Raw genomic sequence first — 18087 nt, 5'->3', positions numbered from 1 at the left:
TAAATGAGGAATGAAGTAAGGAGGTAGAGTTGATGTTGGAGCTGGTTCGACTGTAATAACTGTGGGATATGGTGGTCTGATTATTGGGAATCGTGAGGGGCTCAATTATTGAAGATAGGGAAGCCTTTGCTATTGACATGGAATATAATGACAGGGAAGCTCGAGGAAGAGGAGTTTAGTAGAGGGATAATTAGGTCATAAATTGTCATGGGCTGCTTACACTTAGAAACAGTATTAGTGGGTTGCAAAGATCGAAATAGTGATGGCGGGTTGCAAAGATCGATGAGTAAAGTAGAATAAAACACTGGTTTATGGCCTAAGTTTTTCATTTTTAATAAAACCAAATTTTAATAGTTTGTAAAGTATTTCAGTAAGGAAGTTTAAAAATAATGAAGGGATAAAGTCTACACCCATTGAGATGGTTGTAATAGGATAGACATTAAAAGTTTAGGTTAGTTCCACTTTATCTAATATATTACTAGTATTCAAAATAATATTTTTTCCTATAACTATAATAATATATTGTAACTTATAAAATTAAAATATATTAAAAGAAAATGTAAGGACATGAATAAATCAAATAATCGTGCATAGACAGAAGATTTAGCCAAAAATATTATAAAATGTCAAATATAACATGATTACAAACATTTTGTTTGCTTCTTTATGCAAAAAATTCAGTTTAGCGTCAAAGTGGTTCATAAAAATATTCAAATAAATATTTTAATATTTGACGTATTTGTTGTTCTTAAATTTAATAACATAAATAGCATATATTAAAAAGTTAACAAGATTTGAATATTATATTAAATATTCATAATTATGATGTTATGAATATTAGAAATTAATTTGTTATTAATAAGAATTGAATTTTTAATATTTGCTAATATGAAATTTTAAATTTAAAAATTTTGAAAGTGAGGATCGAACTCTAACCTTGGATAGTACTTTCACATTATTTTTATGACTCTTAAAATATATATGAATTAATTTTAACAATTGTCAATAAAAATCAATCCAATTGTTAATAAATATTTATTTAAAAAAGTTGAGAAAATGATTTGAAGCTAGTATAGATACTTTACAAACTTTTAATGATTAATTGAATTTATATATTAAAAAAATATTACACCCATATAATAAAGTGGTGATATTTTTATGAATAAATCTAAAACATTACTTTTTCGGTATATAATTATTTAGTGACACACACATATATATACACATTATAAACACCTCCCCTTGCTCGCCTGGTGTTGTATACATGAAAGTAATAATGTTATTTTACATGCATTTTATGGATGTAAGATGAAAATAATCATCCTTTTTTTATATAATTTTAAATATTGAAATTGTGTTACAACTCCTCTATATGATATATACAACAACATAAATAATCTAATTGGGCATGTTGGAAGATGGTGTTACTAAATAGGTTTTCACTTTTCAGCCTGTTAAGAAATTTCATATCTAATTTGATCTCAAATGGATAGTCCGATTTTATGATCAAAATTTCATATTTTTCAAGTGATGTAAAAAAATTTGCCTTAGCTTGTGAGATAAATGGACGGCTTAGCTTATGATCAAAACCTTACAAAGTTAATGACAACTAGATTATGGTAAATAAACTAGAACTCTTATACTAATGATAAAAAATATTGGTTTCGAAAATATTGAACTCTAGACTACTAATTGATTTGTAAATCATGATACCACTAGACCACTCTCATTCCCCATGATTATCCAGCCCGAACATATTATTTAAAATCTTTACTTAGCATATCTGACCCTAAATAGAATTTTTAAAGTTTTCATTCAATTATATGAATAGAAATAATATGTTTTGTAATACTAAAATATCAAATATTATCATTTTAATTTTTAACTTCAGACTAATTTAGTTGGTAGTTGCCAGTGCAGTATTTGTGTTTTTTACATATTTTGTTTTAAAGGTAACGAAATCATGCTAGAGATAGACATAATAGCCTGACTTATAAATGAGTTAAAGAAAGGGCTTTTTCAAAAATATCTCAGTTTAAAAATATTTTTATAAAAATACCTGTCATTTTTTAAAAAATTGCAAAATAATTTTTTATTTGCAAGAATGCTATTTTAAAAAAAATACAAAATTACAGCTTTCTACAACTGGATGCAACATCAACAAGTTTTTGTAGCTCTAATCAACCTCAAATACAACCAAAAAAACTCGATACCACTAGTTACATATCTGGTTGATTTTTGTTGTACTGTATTTTAACAAATATTTTCAGAAGATTGTAAATTCAAAAAAATTTAAAAAGTTCGTAAGTTTTGGTAATTTTCTTAAAACATTGTACGCATAGCCTTAGCAGTTATAAGTTTATTAGCCGCAGTAGCACTGGCTTATATTTATGAATACCTTGGCTGTAATTCGGGTTGAGCGAGCCGAGTTTCGAGCCGAGATTAATCAAGTTGAGTCGACCCAGCTCATTTAACTAATCGAACCTAAATCTCTACCTAAACTCGACATGTTTAACTTCACGAGTAAAGTCGACCCATTAAATGAGCCGGTTTTAACAAGCTGACTAGCTCATTTGATTTTACGGGTCAAATTGAGCGGTTTCGTTTAATTAAATAAGCCGATATCTCGGCCAGAACTCGACTCGTTTAACTAAACAAGCCGAGAGTTAAACGAGCTGAGTCGAGTCCACTTAAACGAGCTCGAGATATGCTAGCTCACGAGCTCACCGATTCAAATTACAGCCATTTCCTACTATATAATAAAATAACTTTTTTATTACGTGTCCAAAAATTTGGTCGAATAATTTTAAACATAGTAAATTTGAGTCTTTTCAATAATATGATATTTCTATTTTGTTATTATATTCATAAGAAAAAATCAACGTAAATATAGCTTTTATTAATAATATACACTACCACATAAATGGTCTTTACCAACACACAAAAGTGATGTTCCCACGAAAAATGTTATCTTATATCAGTATAATCAAATAAAGGAGATAGATGGCAACAACATAGTCGAATGTTGCCAATTATGTTGCCTTAGATTCTCTATGCCAACATCTTTAGTGATGTTGCCTTAGACAAATGAAAAATTGTATAAAAAAGCGGGGCAAAAAGCCCGCCATCACAAAAATAACAAGCCCGCTAAATAAAATAAAAAAGACCCGCTCAGTTAGTGACAAAATGACGTCATTTTATGACAGAACAACGTTGTTTACCACTGAACAAACAAAAACTCCTGCTCGAACACTCTCACAAAATCATTGTCCTAAAATTCACAAACACAAACTCTCACACACTCTCTCACTCACTAACACTCTCTCACTCACAAATCTCTCTGTTCAACCTCTCCGTTCAACTCTTCCTATCGCCGTCAAAGCTCTTCCTCTCTCACAAACACTCGCAACCTCTCCGTTCAACCTCTCGCCATCGAAGCTCTGCATGTAAACACATCCTCTCGCCATCGAAGCTCCGGGTCGCCGTTTGTTCGTAGAAGCTCTTCCTCTCGCTGTTTGAAAGCTCCGAGTCTCCGTTTGTTCTCTATTTCGCAGCTCTTCCTCTCTAATTAAAGGTGCAAATCTTAATTTTAATTTGTTAATAAACCCTAATTTTTGGGGTTTTTATAATTTGTTTACAGACCCTAATCTTTGGGGGGTTTTTGATTTGTTAATTTTGGGAGGGGGTTTAAACCTTAATTTTTAGGGGGTTTTAATTTGTTAATTTTGGGAGGGGGTTTAAACCCTAAATTTTTGGGATTTTAATTGTTGTGTGTTTATTCTTGGGGGATTTGTTAATTTTGGGGTTACACGTGTGCCCTATTTTTTGGGGATTATATTTTTCGTTTTTCTGTTTTTTGTACATGTGTGCCCTGTTTTATATAGTAGAGAACATATAGTACTATTTCTTCTCTTTGTATGTATTTTGTAATTTATTGGGATTATGATATGTATTTTTTCCATCTGTGTTAATGATGTTTGATATTTTGTGTTGTGTTTGAAAATTTAATTCAAGTGTTTAATCTGATGTCGTATATTCTGTTTACGTATACGGACAGAGCTTGACTATTAAAATTTTAGTATATTATATACATTATATACTTAACCTAGTTTAATTAAGAAATGATGGTAGCTGAACATACGACTTAGTCTATTCGGACAAGAATTTTAGTTAATATTATTTTTACAGATAATGGATATTTATTCATAAATAATTAGAGATACAATTATTATGAATAAGTTTGTTATGATTAGATAATATAATATAGGTAAGTGTAAATATATTTATATGTGTATATATGTTTGTTACGTATAGAACTAACAACTAAAGTTAGTAAATGTTTCACCTGTAGTAATGAGTGAGGCAGAGGAAATCTGGATAAATCTACCAAGATCAAGTGACGAGTATATTAATGGGGTCAAAAATTTCGTCAAAAATGCGGTGGCTAAATATGCATTCGGCGTTGAATTGAAGTGCCCTTGTGGTAATTCTAACAGTAAGATATGGTGGGGTCCAGATGATGTCTTTAATCACCTTGTTTGCAAGGGTCCTTCCCTGGATGTTGTAAAATGGATATACGACGTCTCGAATTTGGGTGATACTGATGTGAGGGATTGCGAAACAAATATAGGGTTTGAAGATGATCTTAGTCAGATGTTGAACCTTATTTACACCAATAGGGAACCTAATTCAGATGCTAGGAAATTTTATCGCCTTATCGAAGACGGGAAACAGCCCCTGTATCCTGGTTCCAAAAAAAATTTCTAGATTAAGTTTTCTTGTTAGGTTGTACCACTGGAAGTGTCTTAATGGGGTGACACAAACTACATTTGGTGAAATGTTAAAGTTATTAAAGGAGGCATTTCCTGATATTGAGATACCTACTTCATTTAATTTCGCTAAACACGTAATTAGGGATTTAGGACTTGACTACCAAAAAATACATACATGTCCTAATGACTTCATGTTATATTGGGATAAAAATCAGAATGAATTGTCATGCAAAACTTGTGGTGTCTCTAGGTGGAGGGATACGGAAGAAGAACATTAGAAGGATAAGATACCGGAAAAAGTCATGAGATATTTTCCTTTAAAACCAAGGCTACAGAGGATGTATATATGTAAAGAGTTCGCAAAATTAATGACTTGGCATGTAGCTTGGAAGAAGGACGGAATGTTATGGCACCCGGCTGATGGTGTAGCTTGGAAGACAATGGATGCCAAATATCCAAATTTTTCATCCGAAAATCGAAACATTAGATTAGGTATAGCTTCTGATGGATTCAATCCATTTGGTACAATGAGTGGCAGTCATAGTACCTGGCCAGCTGTTGTGGTGAACTACAACTTACCTCCCTGGCTAAATATGAAACCAGAGAATTCAATTTTGTCCATACTTATACCAGGTCCAACTGATCTCGGAAATAGTATTGACGTCTATTTGTAACCTTTGGTGGAGGACCTGAAAGAGTTATGGGATGTAGGTGTAATCACTTTTGATGCAGCGACGAATCAGAATTTTGTATTAAGGGCAAGTGTATTGTGGATAATAAGCGACTTCCCCGGTTATACAATGTTATCGGGATGGAGTACGAAAGGATATTTGGCTTGCCCTATATGCAATTACAAGATATCATCAACTTATTTGAAACATAGTAAGAAGGTGAGTTATATGAATTATCGACGATTCCTAGATTCCAATTATAAGTGGAGATCAGATAAAAAAAGATTTAATGGCCAAATAGAGGTTGAGCAGGCCCATGCAGTTTTATCAGGAAGAATGATCAAGAGGCTGTTGGATGGTTACGAGAATACTTTTGGTAAGGTGAAGGGGAAACGGAAAGTCAGTTGTGACTTTAATACTTGGAATAAGAAGTCGATATTTTTTCAGTTACCTGATTCGAGTGAAAATTCAATACGACATAATCTTAACGTCATGCATATAGAAAAGAATATATATGATAGTATTCTCGGTACTTTATTAAATATCAGTGGTAAGACAAAAGATCATGTAAATGCTCAGTTTGATTTGCAAGAAATGTGTATAAGGAAGATCATGCACCCGACCACCTCTACTAATGGGAAGTACCATGAAATCAGGGCTGTAAACTTCGGCATGACAAATAAAGAAAAAGACATATTTTGTTCAGTTTTGGAAAATGTGAAATTCCCACATGGTTTCACTTCCAATATTAGAAAATGGGTCCAAGATAGGAAAGTTTTCGGGTACAAGAGTCATGATGCACACATCATTATGCAATACTTGTTACAAATCGCTGTGAAAAAAGCATTGAAGCCTGAAACTGCGATTCCATTAATAAGACCTGGTGAGTTTTTTAGAGGTATATGTTCCAAGGTAATTGAGGTGGATGATGTAAAGAAATTGCAAAAGGACATTATTGAAATATTATGCCGACTTGAAATTAATTTCCCACTTGCCTTCTTCGACATCATGGTGCATTTACCAGTTTATTTATGTAATAAAATTGAACTTGGTGGTCCAGTCCACCAGAGATGGATGTACTGAATTGAGAGGTACCTGGGTAAATTAAAATGATATGTTCGTAATAAGAGTCAGCCAGAAGGGTCAATAGCGGAAGGATACTTGGCAGATGAATGTGTAACATTTTGTGCAAGATTTCTAGGAGATAACGAGATCAGTTCAGTGAATGAGTTAGGAACCAGAATTCATGAAAGCAGTGAATATCCAATTCTTTCAGGGAGGAACCAGAAAGGGAAAGCTTATCAGTTGTCTGATGATGTATGGATTGCGGCTCATCGGTATATATTGTTTAACTATGATGATAAGGAAGTAGAGGCGCTAATTGAGTAAGTCCTAGAATCCTAATTTAATTATGTTAATTTAAGTATTTATTGCTGACATAATTTAAATTATTTAACATACTGTATATTTATATATTGTAGGCAACATCGTTCATTATTTGACGTACATGCAAAGTTGAACAAGTACAAAAGAGCAAGAACACACACATATGAAGTATTCGAGTGGTTCAAGACTGAAATTGGAAAAAAACTGAATGTTTAGAGGGAAATTGCGTCGTTGGAGATAGGTCCTAAACGAGTTGCTAGACGGTTTAGAGGATATGTAGTAAATGGGTATAGGTTCCATACAAAAAGTAGAGATAAGAAGTGCATAACACAAAATAGCGGCGTTTATCTAACCGCTTTAACCACCAGTTTCACTAGTGTAAAGGACCAAAAACCAACAACCGGGGAGGTTACTTATTATGGTTCGATTGAGAAAATAATCGAGGTTGGCTATTGGGGCTATCTTAATATGGTTTTGTTTAGGTGTACCTGGTATGCTGATGAGAAAGATCATTTAGGTTTTACCCGAGTAAATTTTAACAGGGCTTGCCAAAAAAAAGACCCTTTTGTCATGTCAACACAAGTCCATCAAGTGTTTTACATTGAAGATCATGTTGAAATTCATATTTATTATCCTATTAAGAAGCTGTCAACATACTTTGATGATTCACACACCGAGAATAGTCCAAGTGAAGATGACATAAATGGGCAGTTTGCACATGATAGGAGGTTTTTCGGTTGTTGAAAACCAAGGTGATGAAGCGAACTGGTTCAGGGATGATATCCCGACAAAACAAATTCCGATTGGTGAATTCCAAAAGTGAAAATTAACATATATTAGCTTGTAAAATTTAGGGTTTTTTACCTGAATTGTTTATTCTAGATTGTGCCTGGATTTAAATGGATTTTTTTCTTTGTTTTTGCAATGGATGATCTTTATTTTTGTTTAATTTAAGAATTGTGCTTGATTCTAATTTTTATTTAATTTTCTTGCTCCTTGTTTATTATTTTGTTTAATTTAATAAGTCTGATTGTATAATGGTCTTGCTCCTTATTTTATTATTTTATTTAATTTTTTTCGTTCCTATTTTTTTAAGTAAATTAGAGTATAAGTTCAGTTTGTCCTTGTTTTACTTTTTTGTTTAATTTTTTGTTTAATTTTATTTGTCCTTGTTTTTTTAAGTAAATTAGATTACAAGTTTAGTGTGTGCGTTAAACTAATCATTTTTGAAATTTGTAATTGCAGGATGGGAGGTGACTTTATGACCTTCAATTTGCATCACAAGGGTGAGTTCCACAAAAGTAAATATGCTGGCGGAACAATAAATACAGTGAAGGACTTCGAGCTTGATGTCTTCTCATATTCGGAACTGATGGAGTGGGTCAACCAACTTGGCTATAAGGAAATTGGAGGAATTTATGTGCAAAAAGAGGAAAACAGTGATGGCTGGGAATTGATTACTGATGACGCTGCCTTAAATGAGTATACTTTCAAAAGCGGGGCTTCTAAACTGGACTTATTTATCGACTGCGATGATGATAAAAATATGTTGGCAATGCGTTAAGGATAATCCGAAAGAGGATAATCCTAAAAAGCGTCAGTTTGTGACATTAAAGGATATCAATGAAGTAAAGACCAGGAAAATGAACAAGTCCCGGAAGAAAACACAATCTACTAACAAAGTTTCAAAAGCAGTTGTGATGGAGAGGAAATCTGATAAGTCTGACCTGATGGGAATGTCAGAGTATATGAAAAGATTTAAAATTCCTGATACGAACAAGAATTTGGGGGAAGGGGCTGGGGAAGGACCTGATGGAGGCAATGCTAATGCTTATGAAATGCAAAGAAATAAAAATGTCGAGGAAACTATGAAGAAATTAAAGGAACTTGGGATAAAACCGTTGACTGGAAAATTGATCAAAAAGAAAGATGTAAGGCCCAACATAGAGAGTGATGAAGATGAAAGTGAATATCGCTGCCCAGAAAAGGATTTGGACCGAGAAAGTAATGAGGAAGAGCATATTGTTAAGCCAAAGGTATAATTCAGAATTAAATGATGTTTATTATTAACATCATGTTTAATTACGATTATATTATTAACATATATTTTGTTTAGGGTGAGAAAAAGGCTGAGAAGGTTGTGGTTAAGACTGATGGCCAAAAAACACATTCTCGGACATCTAAAATGTCACTTCCATGTGACAAACCGGTGAACACAGTAGAGCCTGAGGTAAACCAATATTCAATTTTTTATTTTTTAGAAAATAAAAAATTGAACTTAGTAATTAATGTCTCTTTCAGGAGAATGATGCTTCTGAAGTTCTTATTGTTTCTATTGTGGAGAAGCCGAAGCACCTAAAAAATCGCGGTCCTGGTACGATGGAGAGATATTTAGAATTACATAAGCGTGAAAAGGTGGCTGAAATGGAGGCTGAACTGGAGGCTAAAACGGAGGGTCAAATAGAGTCCCTTCATGATATATTTCAGTCTCAACAAGCTCAGGGTAATATTCTCCATTTTACTCTTATTTCGTACGCCTTGGTAATTAATTGTATGCTTACAGTATTCTAAATTTTAGCAGATGCACCTGCAGAAAAAATTAAAAAGCCTCGAGGGTAGTCAAAACCGAAGCATGTCCATACACGAGGTGAGAAGAGAGAGATCGTGCTGTCAAAGCTGGGCCAACCAATATCAGATGATGATCGCTTTCTATTTGAGTTTAGTAATTTTTTGGCAACAACGGAAAGGGAGTTTATTTCTCTGACATGTCGTACTTGGTCTGAAGTTCCTGATAAAGAAATCTTATGGCAATATGTCAAGGTAAATTATTATATCATCTGTTCAAATAATCTTCTGCTATTTACTTGTTATTATTATTTACTTTCAGATTACATTTCTTCGTATAATTTCTGGCAGGATTGATAAATTGTGAAAGTTTTCAACCACCTTCGTAAAACATAATTAAGCATATAATATGATCAATTCAAACTGAAATTTAAATAATCGAGATTAATCATAGTACTTTATTTAGGAAAAGGGATCCTTGCATGGAAAACTAATTATGGTAATTAAGCCTAGAATTTAGCTTTATTTTGATCAAAATGAAACTACAAAATTGCAAGTGAAAATGCAAATATTGGACAAGTACATCATTTCATATCAGAAAAATATTGGGATTCGTTTACTTGATATTTTTGAATTTCTTGAATCAAGTTCTTACCTGATTTTAATTGATTTGTTTCGTGTTTAGGACAAGTACATCATTTCCGAGAAGGGGTATAAATATGTAATGACAATAATGCGTGATCAGTTTAGGGGGTTAAAGCTTCCATCAAGAAGGATAATTACAGTAAGTATGATACCGATGAGTTAAGGTTGCAAAACATGCCTAGGGAGGTTCCTTTGAAATATTTTAAGATACTTTTGAATTATTGGGGTGATGAAAAAGTCCAGGTAACAAATATATTCATCCAATACTTTTTAATTTTATAATTAATATCGCATCATTAATCAAATAATCCAATTAAATTTGTTATTGTGTCATATAGGAAAGTGCCAGAAAAAATACAGAGGCCCGAAACAAGATAACAGAAACATATACTGTTGGGCCTAGGAGTTTCACGCAAGTCTGCCATAAAATGTTAAGTCAAAATATTTGTTTCCGCTGTTTATTATAGTTTCCGCAATTCCGCAATTTTTAAATCAAAATCTTTGTCATATATGCAAGGCAATTGAGAGGGAGCGCCTTGCTAAACCTGTTGAACAAATTGTACCAATATCGGATGCTGATGTTTACGTTAAAACACGTAAAAGAGATGCCAAACGAGAATATAAGTTACCTACTGATGTGGTTGAAAAGAAGATTGTAAGTTATCTTTCCGTAATTAAATATATTTACTGCTAATGAATTAGTTCATGCTGGGAAGGAACACGGCCGGTCTTATTTAGTAGGGAGGCTTATTCGAAAAAAGGAGTCAAAGGGTAATTCCCCAACACGTACATCTGATCAGTACTTGGCAAGCTTGACTGAAAAGATCAGGGATGAACTTAAGCAGGAGATGGAAGAGAAAATGGATCGGAATGTTCAAGAGCTTCGAGACAGTATCAAGGTGATGTTGTCCAAGTTGGCCAAAAAGAATCCGGAGCTGCAGATTGATATTGAAGAGCTGAGCAAGCTGCAACAGCCAACTGAGCAGCCACCAAGTGATGCAACTGGAACAAGTAAGCAGCCACCAAGTGATACAACCGGAGCAAGCAATTACAGTCCTTGATCCTGCATATTGTAGTTATAATGACGTCTTTTACGATATTAGACCATATATGGTACTTTTTTTAAAAATGTTCTTGTGGTCGTAGACTGTAAATGAAGTACTTCGTTTTATTTAAATAGAATCAAGTCGGAATGTTGGAATTGATATTGGCATTATGTAGTGCTTGTATGACTGAAAGTATGTATTCAAGTTTTCTAAGTAGTTCTTGACTTGGCTTGCATCTGGGGATTTGGTTTTTGTGTTGTTGTGGTTGGATTTGAACTATATTGGGATGTTATAATTTAGGCAAGAACCTGTCAATTTTTTTTACCAAACATGTTGCCTTAACCTAAAATAATGTTGGCAAAAATAAATTAAAAGATGTTGATATAGCCAGGTAAGTGTTGGCAATGATAAGAAATGTTAATAAAAATGGTGTTGCTATAGACTAAGACTGTGTTGCCATAAGAATGAAGACAACATCAAACTTGTGTTGCCTTTAAAAACTGAGTGTTGTCATAAACTTAAAGTCAACACCAGTTCACATGTTACTATTGACATTATAATGTTACCATAGAGGTCTACATCAACACATTTTTCGTGTTGGCATTGTTCTGTAAAATATGTTGGTAAAACGTCAAAGGTCACATGCAAATTTCCAACACCGTCAAAATTGACCAAAGTGTTGCCTTAATCTTTGTGGCAACATTTTTTAGCATTTTTCACATTTTTTTTTATTTTGTTGTAGGCCATTTATGTGGTAGTGATATGTTAACAATATTTGGTTAAAAGTTACAAAGTGAAAAATGTTTTTGCTAAAACTACGAAAGAATAATTATTTAGGTCATATAATTGTTATTTTAAATTTTGATCGACAACTTTCACTAATATTACTTTAATAATTTATTTTATTTTAACATAAAAAACAGTCAATTTATATGACTTTCTTAACTCGTAGGATATAAAATTTAAAAACCTCAAAGACAGTCACGTAAAATAGGACAAATTACATAAATATTAAAATATCCAAATATGCAACTATAAGTTAAAATATACTATTGAATATTAAGAAATTGTTATTCCAAATGACTATTATCCAAGTTCGTATTCACTATGATTGACCAGAAACTTAACATTTTAACATACAATAACACTGTATTTCCACACATAACACAACTCTATGTTATTAGAAAATCAATATTTTAAATTTTAATCTATTGATTAATTTTTCACTGGAAGCAGCTTTTGAGTTTAGCAACGTCCAGAGGTTTATCAAAGAGGTGATCCAACCCGGCCTCCATAAAACTTTGCTTTAGAGATGCATCATTGCAGGCAGTGGCTCCTATTATCTTGTAGTCCACTCTCATGGCCCGTAACTCTGCAGTGGCCTGAAATCAAACAATATAGACATCTAAATTTATTTATTTTAGCAAATATTATTCGATAATTTGAAGAACTAATATGGATACCATTCACCACCGGCATTTCTAAATCCATAACTATAACATTGAAATGCCCGACCAGCAAGGGTTGGCTCAGTTGGTTAAAGAGAGGAAAATTGTCCTCTTGGTCACAGGTTCGAATCCCACGCGAGGAGAATTTATGATTATACCTCCTGAGTCAGAGCCTGTCGCTTAAATGCGGTTTACCTTGGTTCACGTGGTTTGCAGGCTATTGCGTGAGCCCGTAGGGTTTACCCAGTATGCACCCAAATGGTAGCGGCTTCATACATAGCTACAACTTCCACTCCATCTTTAACCGAGGAATCTTCAAACTCCATGGTACTCAGGTGTTTTGTGGTGATCATTCTAACTATGGAACTATCATCAACAATAAGAGCAGATGCTCTTCTCTTAGCAACGGTCGAGCTTCCTGCTTGAGGGCCATGCGTACAATAATCTGTGATCAAGAAACAGAACATAGATATTAAATTATTACAAATTACTATAAAAAACGGGAAAGTGACAATTTCAGATGTTCATGCATTCATGCAATAACCCGAGAAGAATAGAGAGTAACATTACCTATCTGGTGATTGATAGCTGCTAAACTGATGACAATAGCAATGGAGGAATTTCCGTTTTTTAGGCTTAGAGATGAGGATTTGGATATTTTGAGATTGTGAATTAAGAAAATCCTGATATAATATTTTATAAATGCATAACTTATTAAAATCTCTAAATTAATAAGAATTTTATTCAAGATTTTATATATTTTAGGTGCATTTGGATCTTTTTAACTCAAAATATATCTATATTTGTGACTGGTTTTCTATAGAAAATTATAAAATAGTAGATATTGATATTCCAGTGAATCCAAATCTTTGGATTTTATAAATCCACATCCTTCTACCCTAAACTATTGTTGTAAGCACGCCCTAAGTTTAAATTTTGCATTTTACACTACTAGAAAAAGTAGAATAGACATCACCTCTTAGACATCAGTTGCTTTTTTGACCGATGTAAAAGGTGTTTTCTACATCGGTTTTTGGCAACCGATGTCTTTTGTTGTTATAAACATCAGTTTTTTAGCCCAACCGATGTTATATGTCTGTTTTAAAAAAATTAATCAACGCACCTTCCCCGTTCCCCCCTTAACCAAATTATTCATTCCCTCCAAGTGTTTCCCCCCTTGTTCTTTGACTTAGTAAAATTTTCCCCCTTTTTTCACCCACATCTTCCCCCGCTTTTTTATTAAAAAAAATAAAAATTAAAATAAAAAACTGAAAACAAAAACAAAAAACGTATTCATCATTGCATCACTCTCTCATCTCTCAGTTCATCACTCTCTCATCTCCCATTTTATCCCTCAATCAGCTCTCATTTCACCTTCCTCTCGTTTCTCTTTCTCACTCACTGAAACTCACCCCTCTATGAAGAACCCTAAATATCACCTCTGGCTCTCAGTCATCTCTCCCGACTATTTTTATGTGCTTTGTATGCTCTCTGTGCTCGCTCTCTGTGCTCTCTCACCTCTCTCTTTTGGACAGAGTTTGAATTGGGTAAGGTCAAGTCTGAATTTAAAGGTTAAAGATGTGAGATTAAAGCTTGGAGGTCGAGCATAAATTGGGTAAGATTAACCCTACTTTTTCACTTAGAGGTTTCATTTTAAAACCCTATTTTTTAAATGATTGGTTAAATGTTTGAATTGAGCATGTTAATCTTTTATGCTTTTAGTTGAGTAATTGCTTGAATTATGTATGTGGGTATCAATTCTGATGTATATGTGGGTATATGTTTTTGTTTTGATTTTTGATTTATAAGTATTTGTATTATTCTGTCACCGTTTATACAATACTGAGGAATCACGAAATTAGTTTAATTTATATAGTTGATCCGAACATTCATATTTTATTTCCAATTAATCGAGTTCTTTCCTGTTGGAGCATAACGATGCTTCTGATTTTCTTACTTATACAAAATGGCGACTGGTTGATTTTTAGTATCCATATATAATGATAGTGAGAACACATATATGTTTGAGTTTGTATTAGAAGGCTTCACTACTTGTAATATGTACTTACTTATCCATTTCCTGTTATTGATGTCTTCTTTGTCATTACAAGTGTTTGTTAAGGGAGTGGACAAGGACGACGTAGTACTAATGGCTGCAAGAGCATCGAGGTTAGAGAATCAAGATGCAATTGATGCTGCTATCGTTACAATGTTGGTAGACCCTAAACAGGTATTTTTAGATGTTTTTAGATAATAGAGATGTTCCTCTTGTGATGCGAAACAGCTAAATTATACTTGAATTCATGTTTTACTAAAGGCACGAGCTGGAATAACTGAGATTCATTTTCTGCCATTTAATCCAACTGACAAAAGAACAGCACTGACATACATTGACAAAGCTGGTACAATGCATAGAGTTAGTAAATGTGCATCAGAGCAGGTAAAACTAGTTCTTGTAGTCTAAAGGTATCGGAGAAATTTCAGAGAATGCATTTGATAAGTTTGTTTGATCTGGTGTTATGTAGATTCTTGACCTGGCACACAACAAAATCCAAAATTGAAAAGAAGGTACATTCAGTAATTGACAATTTTGCAGAACATGTACTTCGATCACTGGGGGTTGCTCGTCAGGTAACTGATAAAGATCTCATAGACAATAGCTTAAGTACTTTTGATGCAAATGTTTATGTTAGTGTACCTAATTTTTTTTCAGTTTCTTTCTACAGGAAGTGCCTGAGCGCAACAAAGACAGTTCTGGCGGGCCTTGGGAGTTCATTGCACTTCTTCCTCTCTTTGATCCACCGCGTCATGATAGTGCTGAAACAATTAGAAGAGCTCTGGAACTTGGTGTCAGTGATATTCTCCATTAGTAGTTGCAATTTCAAAAATCAGGTACTATGATATCGTATTTGTTTAAGTAAATATTTTATGTGCTTATCTATACAGTGGTAAAATCATGGAGAACGCTATGTGTGCTTGTTGCAAAGGAATAAAGATTGGGAAAATTTTAATCCATCGTGATGGTGATAATGGTAAACAGGTATAGTGTTCTAATTTCTAAATTTATTTCTTTAAGTGTGTTTAACACTTTTTGGTGTTGAATTTTTTGCTCTTTGGTTTCTGAATAACATTCATTTGTATATTTACAGCTTATATACGAAAAACTTCCAAAAGATATCTCAGAACGACATGTCTTGCTCTTGGATCTAGTTCTTGGAACTGGTAATATTTGTTGCATATCAAGAGAGTGAGGGAGGGGGATTCCTTTTACTTTCACTTGTTTTCTGAAGTTATTACAAAATAACAAACTTCATTCTTTTATTGAAGGCAACTCAGCCAACCAGGCGATTGAATTACTCATACAGAAGGGAGTACCGGAATCCCATATTATATTTCTTAATCTTATATCTGTAAGTGTTATAAGTAAATTGTTTGCATTTACAGTTATGCCTTAGAGTTCCCTTGTCACTGATTCATTTGTCATTGATTCGTTTAGGCTCCTGAAGGAATACATTGTGTCAGCAAGAGGTTCCCAACGCTTAAAATAGTTACTTCAAAGATTGATGTAGCATTAAATGAAGAGTTTCGTGTAATACCGTGTATGGGGGAGTTTGGAGATCGTTACTTTGGTACCGATGATTGATTACTCAGAAGAGTGATATAAAATTGATATATCTGAAAACCATAAATTTATGTTATAATTTCTTTAATTATTTGTATCACATTGGACTTGTTCTAATTCAAGAATCATTTGTGGCGAGGTTATTTTGTTGGGAAGGCAATTTGGAGTGATTTTAAATGTCAAAACTAAGACTTTTGGGACATCACTTGTTTATAATAAAGTATCAGGGCGTTTCACGAGAGATGATGTGAACTCTGAACTTTGAAGTATTTAGTTTTTCACTTTTTTAGGGTGCCAAGATATTTTCTTTTCATATAGAGCTTTCTACTTGTGTAATATAAATATTTCCTGTGTCATCAGACAGTTGGTATTTCTTTCACGATATTAATCCGATGTAGGATAGATATATCCGCTACTGACTTGCATACATTTTAAAAGGCATTTACCTACAGTTTTTAGGATATGAAAATGATACAATTTATCTGTTGTATTCATAAGTTGTTTGCTTCATTTATATTTCAGTTTTCTGTAATATAATTTCAGGATCGGTATATGCTGGAGTTGATTTTTGCAAGAAATTGTGTGGAGTCTCGATTGTTTGAAGGTGAGCGCTGAGGAATCTTTAAAACAAAAGAGTATTCTGTTTAAGACTTCTGTTTTGTTAGTCATGCTATGAAGGAGTTGATTACATATTTCAGCATTCCCTTCTTTTAAACATATATGAAACTCCAATATTATGTTACACCAGCAGGGAAGGGATTCACTACTGCACCAGGCGATTGAATTACTCATACAGAAGGGAGTACCGGAATCCCATATTATATTTCTTAATCTTATATCTGTAAGTGTTATAAGTAAATTATTTGCATTTACAGTTATGCCTTAGAGTTCCCTTGTCACTGATTCATTTGTCATTGATTCGTATAGGCTCCTGAAGGAATACATTGTGTCAGCAAGAGGTTCCCAATGCTTAAAATAGTTACTTCAGAGATTGATGTAGCATTAAATGAAGAGTTTCGTGTAATACCGGGTATGGGGGAGTTTGGAGATCATTACTTTGGTACCGATGATTGATTACTCAGAAGAGTGATATCAGCAATTATCTTGGTGTTTACTCTCGAAGGACGTACCACACCAGCCTATATAACATAGAGTTAGAGAGTGTAAATGTAGATCAACTCGTGCACACAAATGAGTTTGTATTTTGTCTTTTATCTAGCAATTATGTTGGAGGAAGCTTTGAGTTTTGCATATATATATAAAATCTTTGGCTACTGCATGAGGAATGTGATGTATGATATTCTTAATTGTTTAATGGTATTATTAACCCAGAAACCTGACAGTTTAAGTTTGATTCTGGCATTCAAGTGTTTGGGACCCGTACATATGATTATTGTCATCATACGGGACGAGGCTACATGAGCTTTACTAAGGAGTGGGAAGATGCAGAAGAACGAGGGCGTTCCTCAAATGATATTTTACATGCTATTGTCGGTACCAAGTCAAATTCTTTGTATAGACACTAGTAGAATATATGAATGGATATGTGTAGTACTTGATATTTGGATTAGACGAATCTGTTGTACCTGATGTTTGAATATTGATTGTTAGATTTATAGATGACTGGTATTATGCAGCAATTGGTTTTGGTACTTCATTGGTTTTTGGAATCTATAGTTTTAAAATATGCATTAATAAAACAGGTACAAACATCATTACAATGGAAAATGATGTCTCTCAAAGCTTAATACATCAGTTCTAGTGGACCATTAACATCAGTAAAAACTGATGTTAAATACTACAACAAAAAAATTATTAAAACAAAAAACTGATGTTATTAAGTATTATAGAAATCAGTTTGTTACAAATAGACATCGGTTACCAATTAAGAACCGATGTCAAAGGTATTGTTAACATCAGTTTTTGATGAAA

General features: G+C 33.3%; 2 protein-coding genes and 1 pseudogene across 2 annotated transcripts; 2 read left to right on the top strand and 1 right to left on the bottom strand.

Annotated features, from left to right (window-relative positions):
- Positions 1-12308: 12308 nt before the first annotated feature.
- LOC141686342 (two-component response regulator 24-like) lies at positions 12309-13000 on the bottom strand. Its single transcript, XM_074491382.1, has 2 exons — positions 12788-13000; positions 12309-12467 (listed from the first exon to the last, which is right to left on the bottom strand). Exons 1-2 carry the CDS (start codon positions 12998-13000, stop codon positions 12309-12311), a joined length of 372 nt encoding a protein of 123 aa, XP_074347483.1.
- Positions 13001-14622: 1622 nt separating this feature from the next.
- LOC141686341 (plasma membrane ATPase 2-like) lies at positions 14623-15403 on the top strand (annotated as a pseudogene).
- A 27-nt stretch (positions 15404-15430) lies between these two features.
- LOC141686340 (uridine/cytidine kinase UKL1, chloroplastic-like) lies at positions 15431-16186 on the top strand. The gene is made up of 5 exons (XM_074491381.1): positions 15431-15438; positions 15480-15573; positions 15683-15755; positions 15861-15943; positions 16030-16186. The coding sequence occupies exons 1-5, from the start codon at positions 15431-15433 to the stop codon at positions 16174-16176; spliced, it is 405 nt and encodes a 134-aa protein (XP_074347482.1). The 3' UTR covers positions 16177-16186.
- Positions 16187-18087: the final 1901 nt, after the last annotated feature.

Source organism: Apium graveolens, chromosome 9 (genome assembly GCF_009905375.1).
Source record: "Apium graveolens cultivar Ventura chromosome 9, ASM990537v1, whole genome shotgun sequence".
Taxonomy (NCBI): domain Eukaryota; kingdom Viridiplantae; phylum Streptophyta; class Magnoliopsida; order Apiales; family Apiaceae; genus Apium; species Apium graveolens.
The sequence above is the reverse complement of the archived record's forward strand: the minus strand, read 5'-3'. Positions and strand labels throughout refer to the sequence as shown.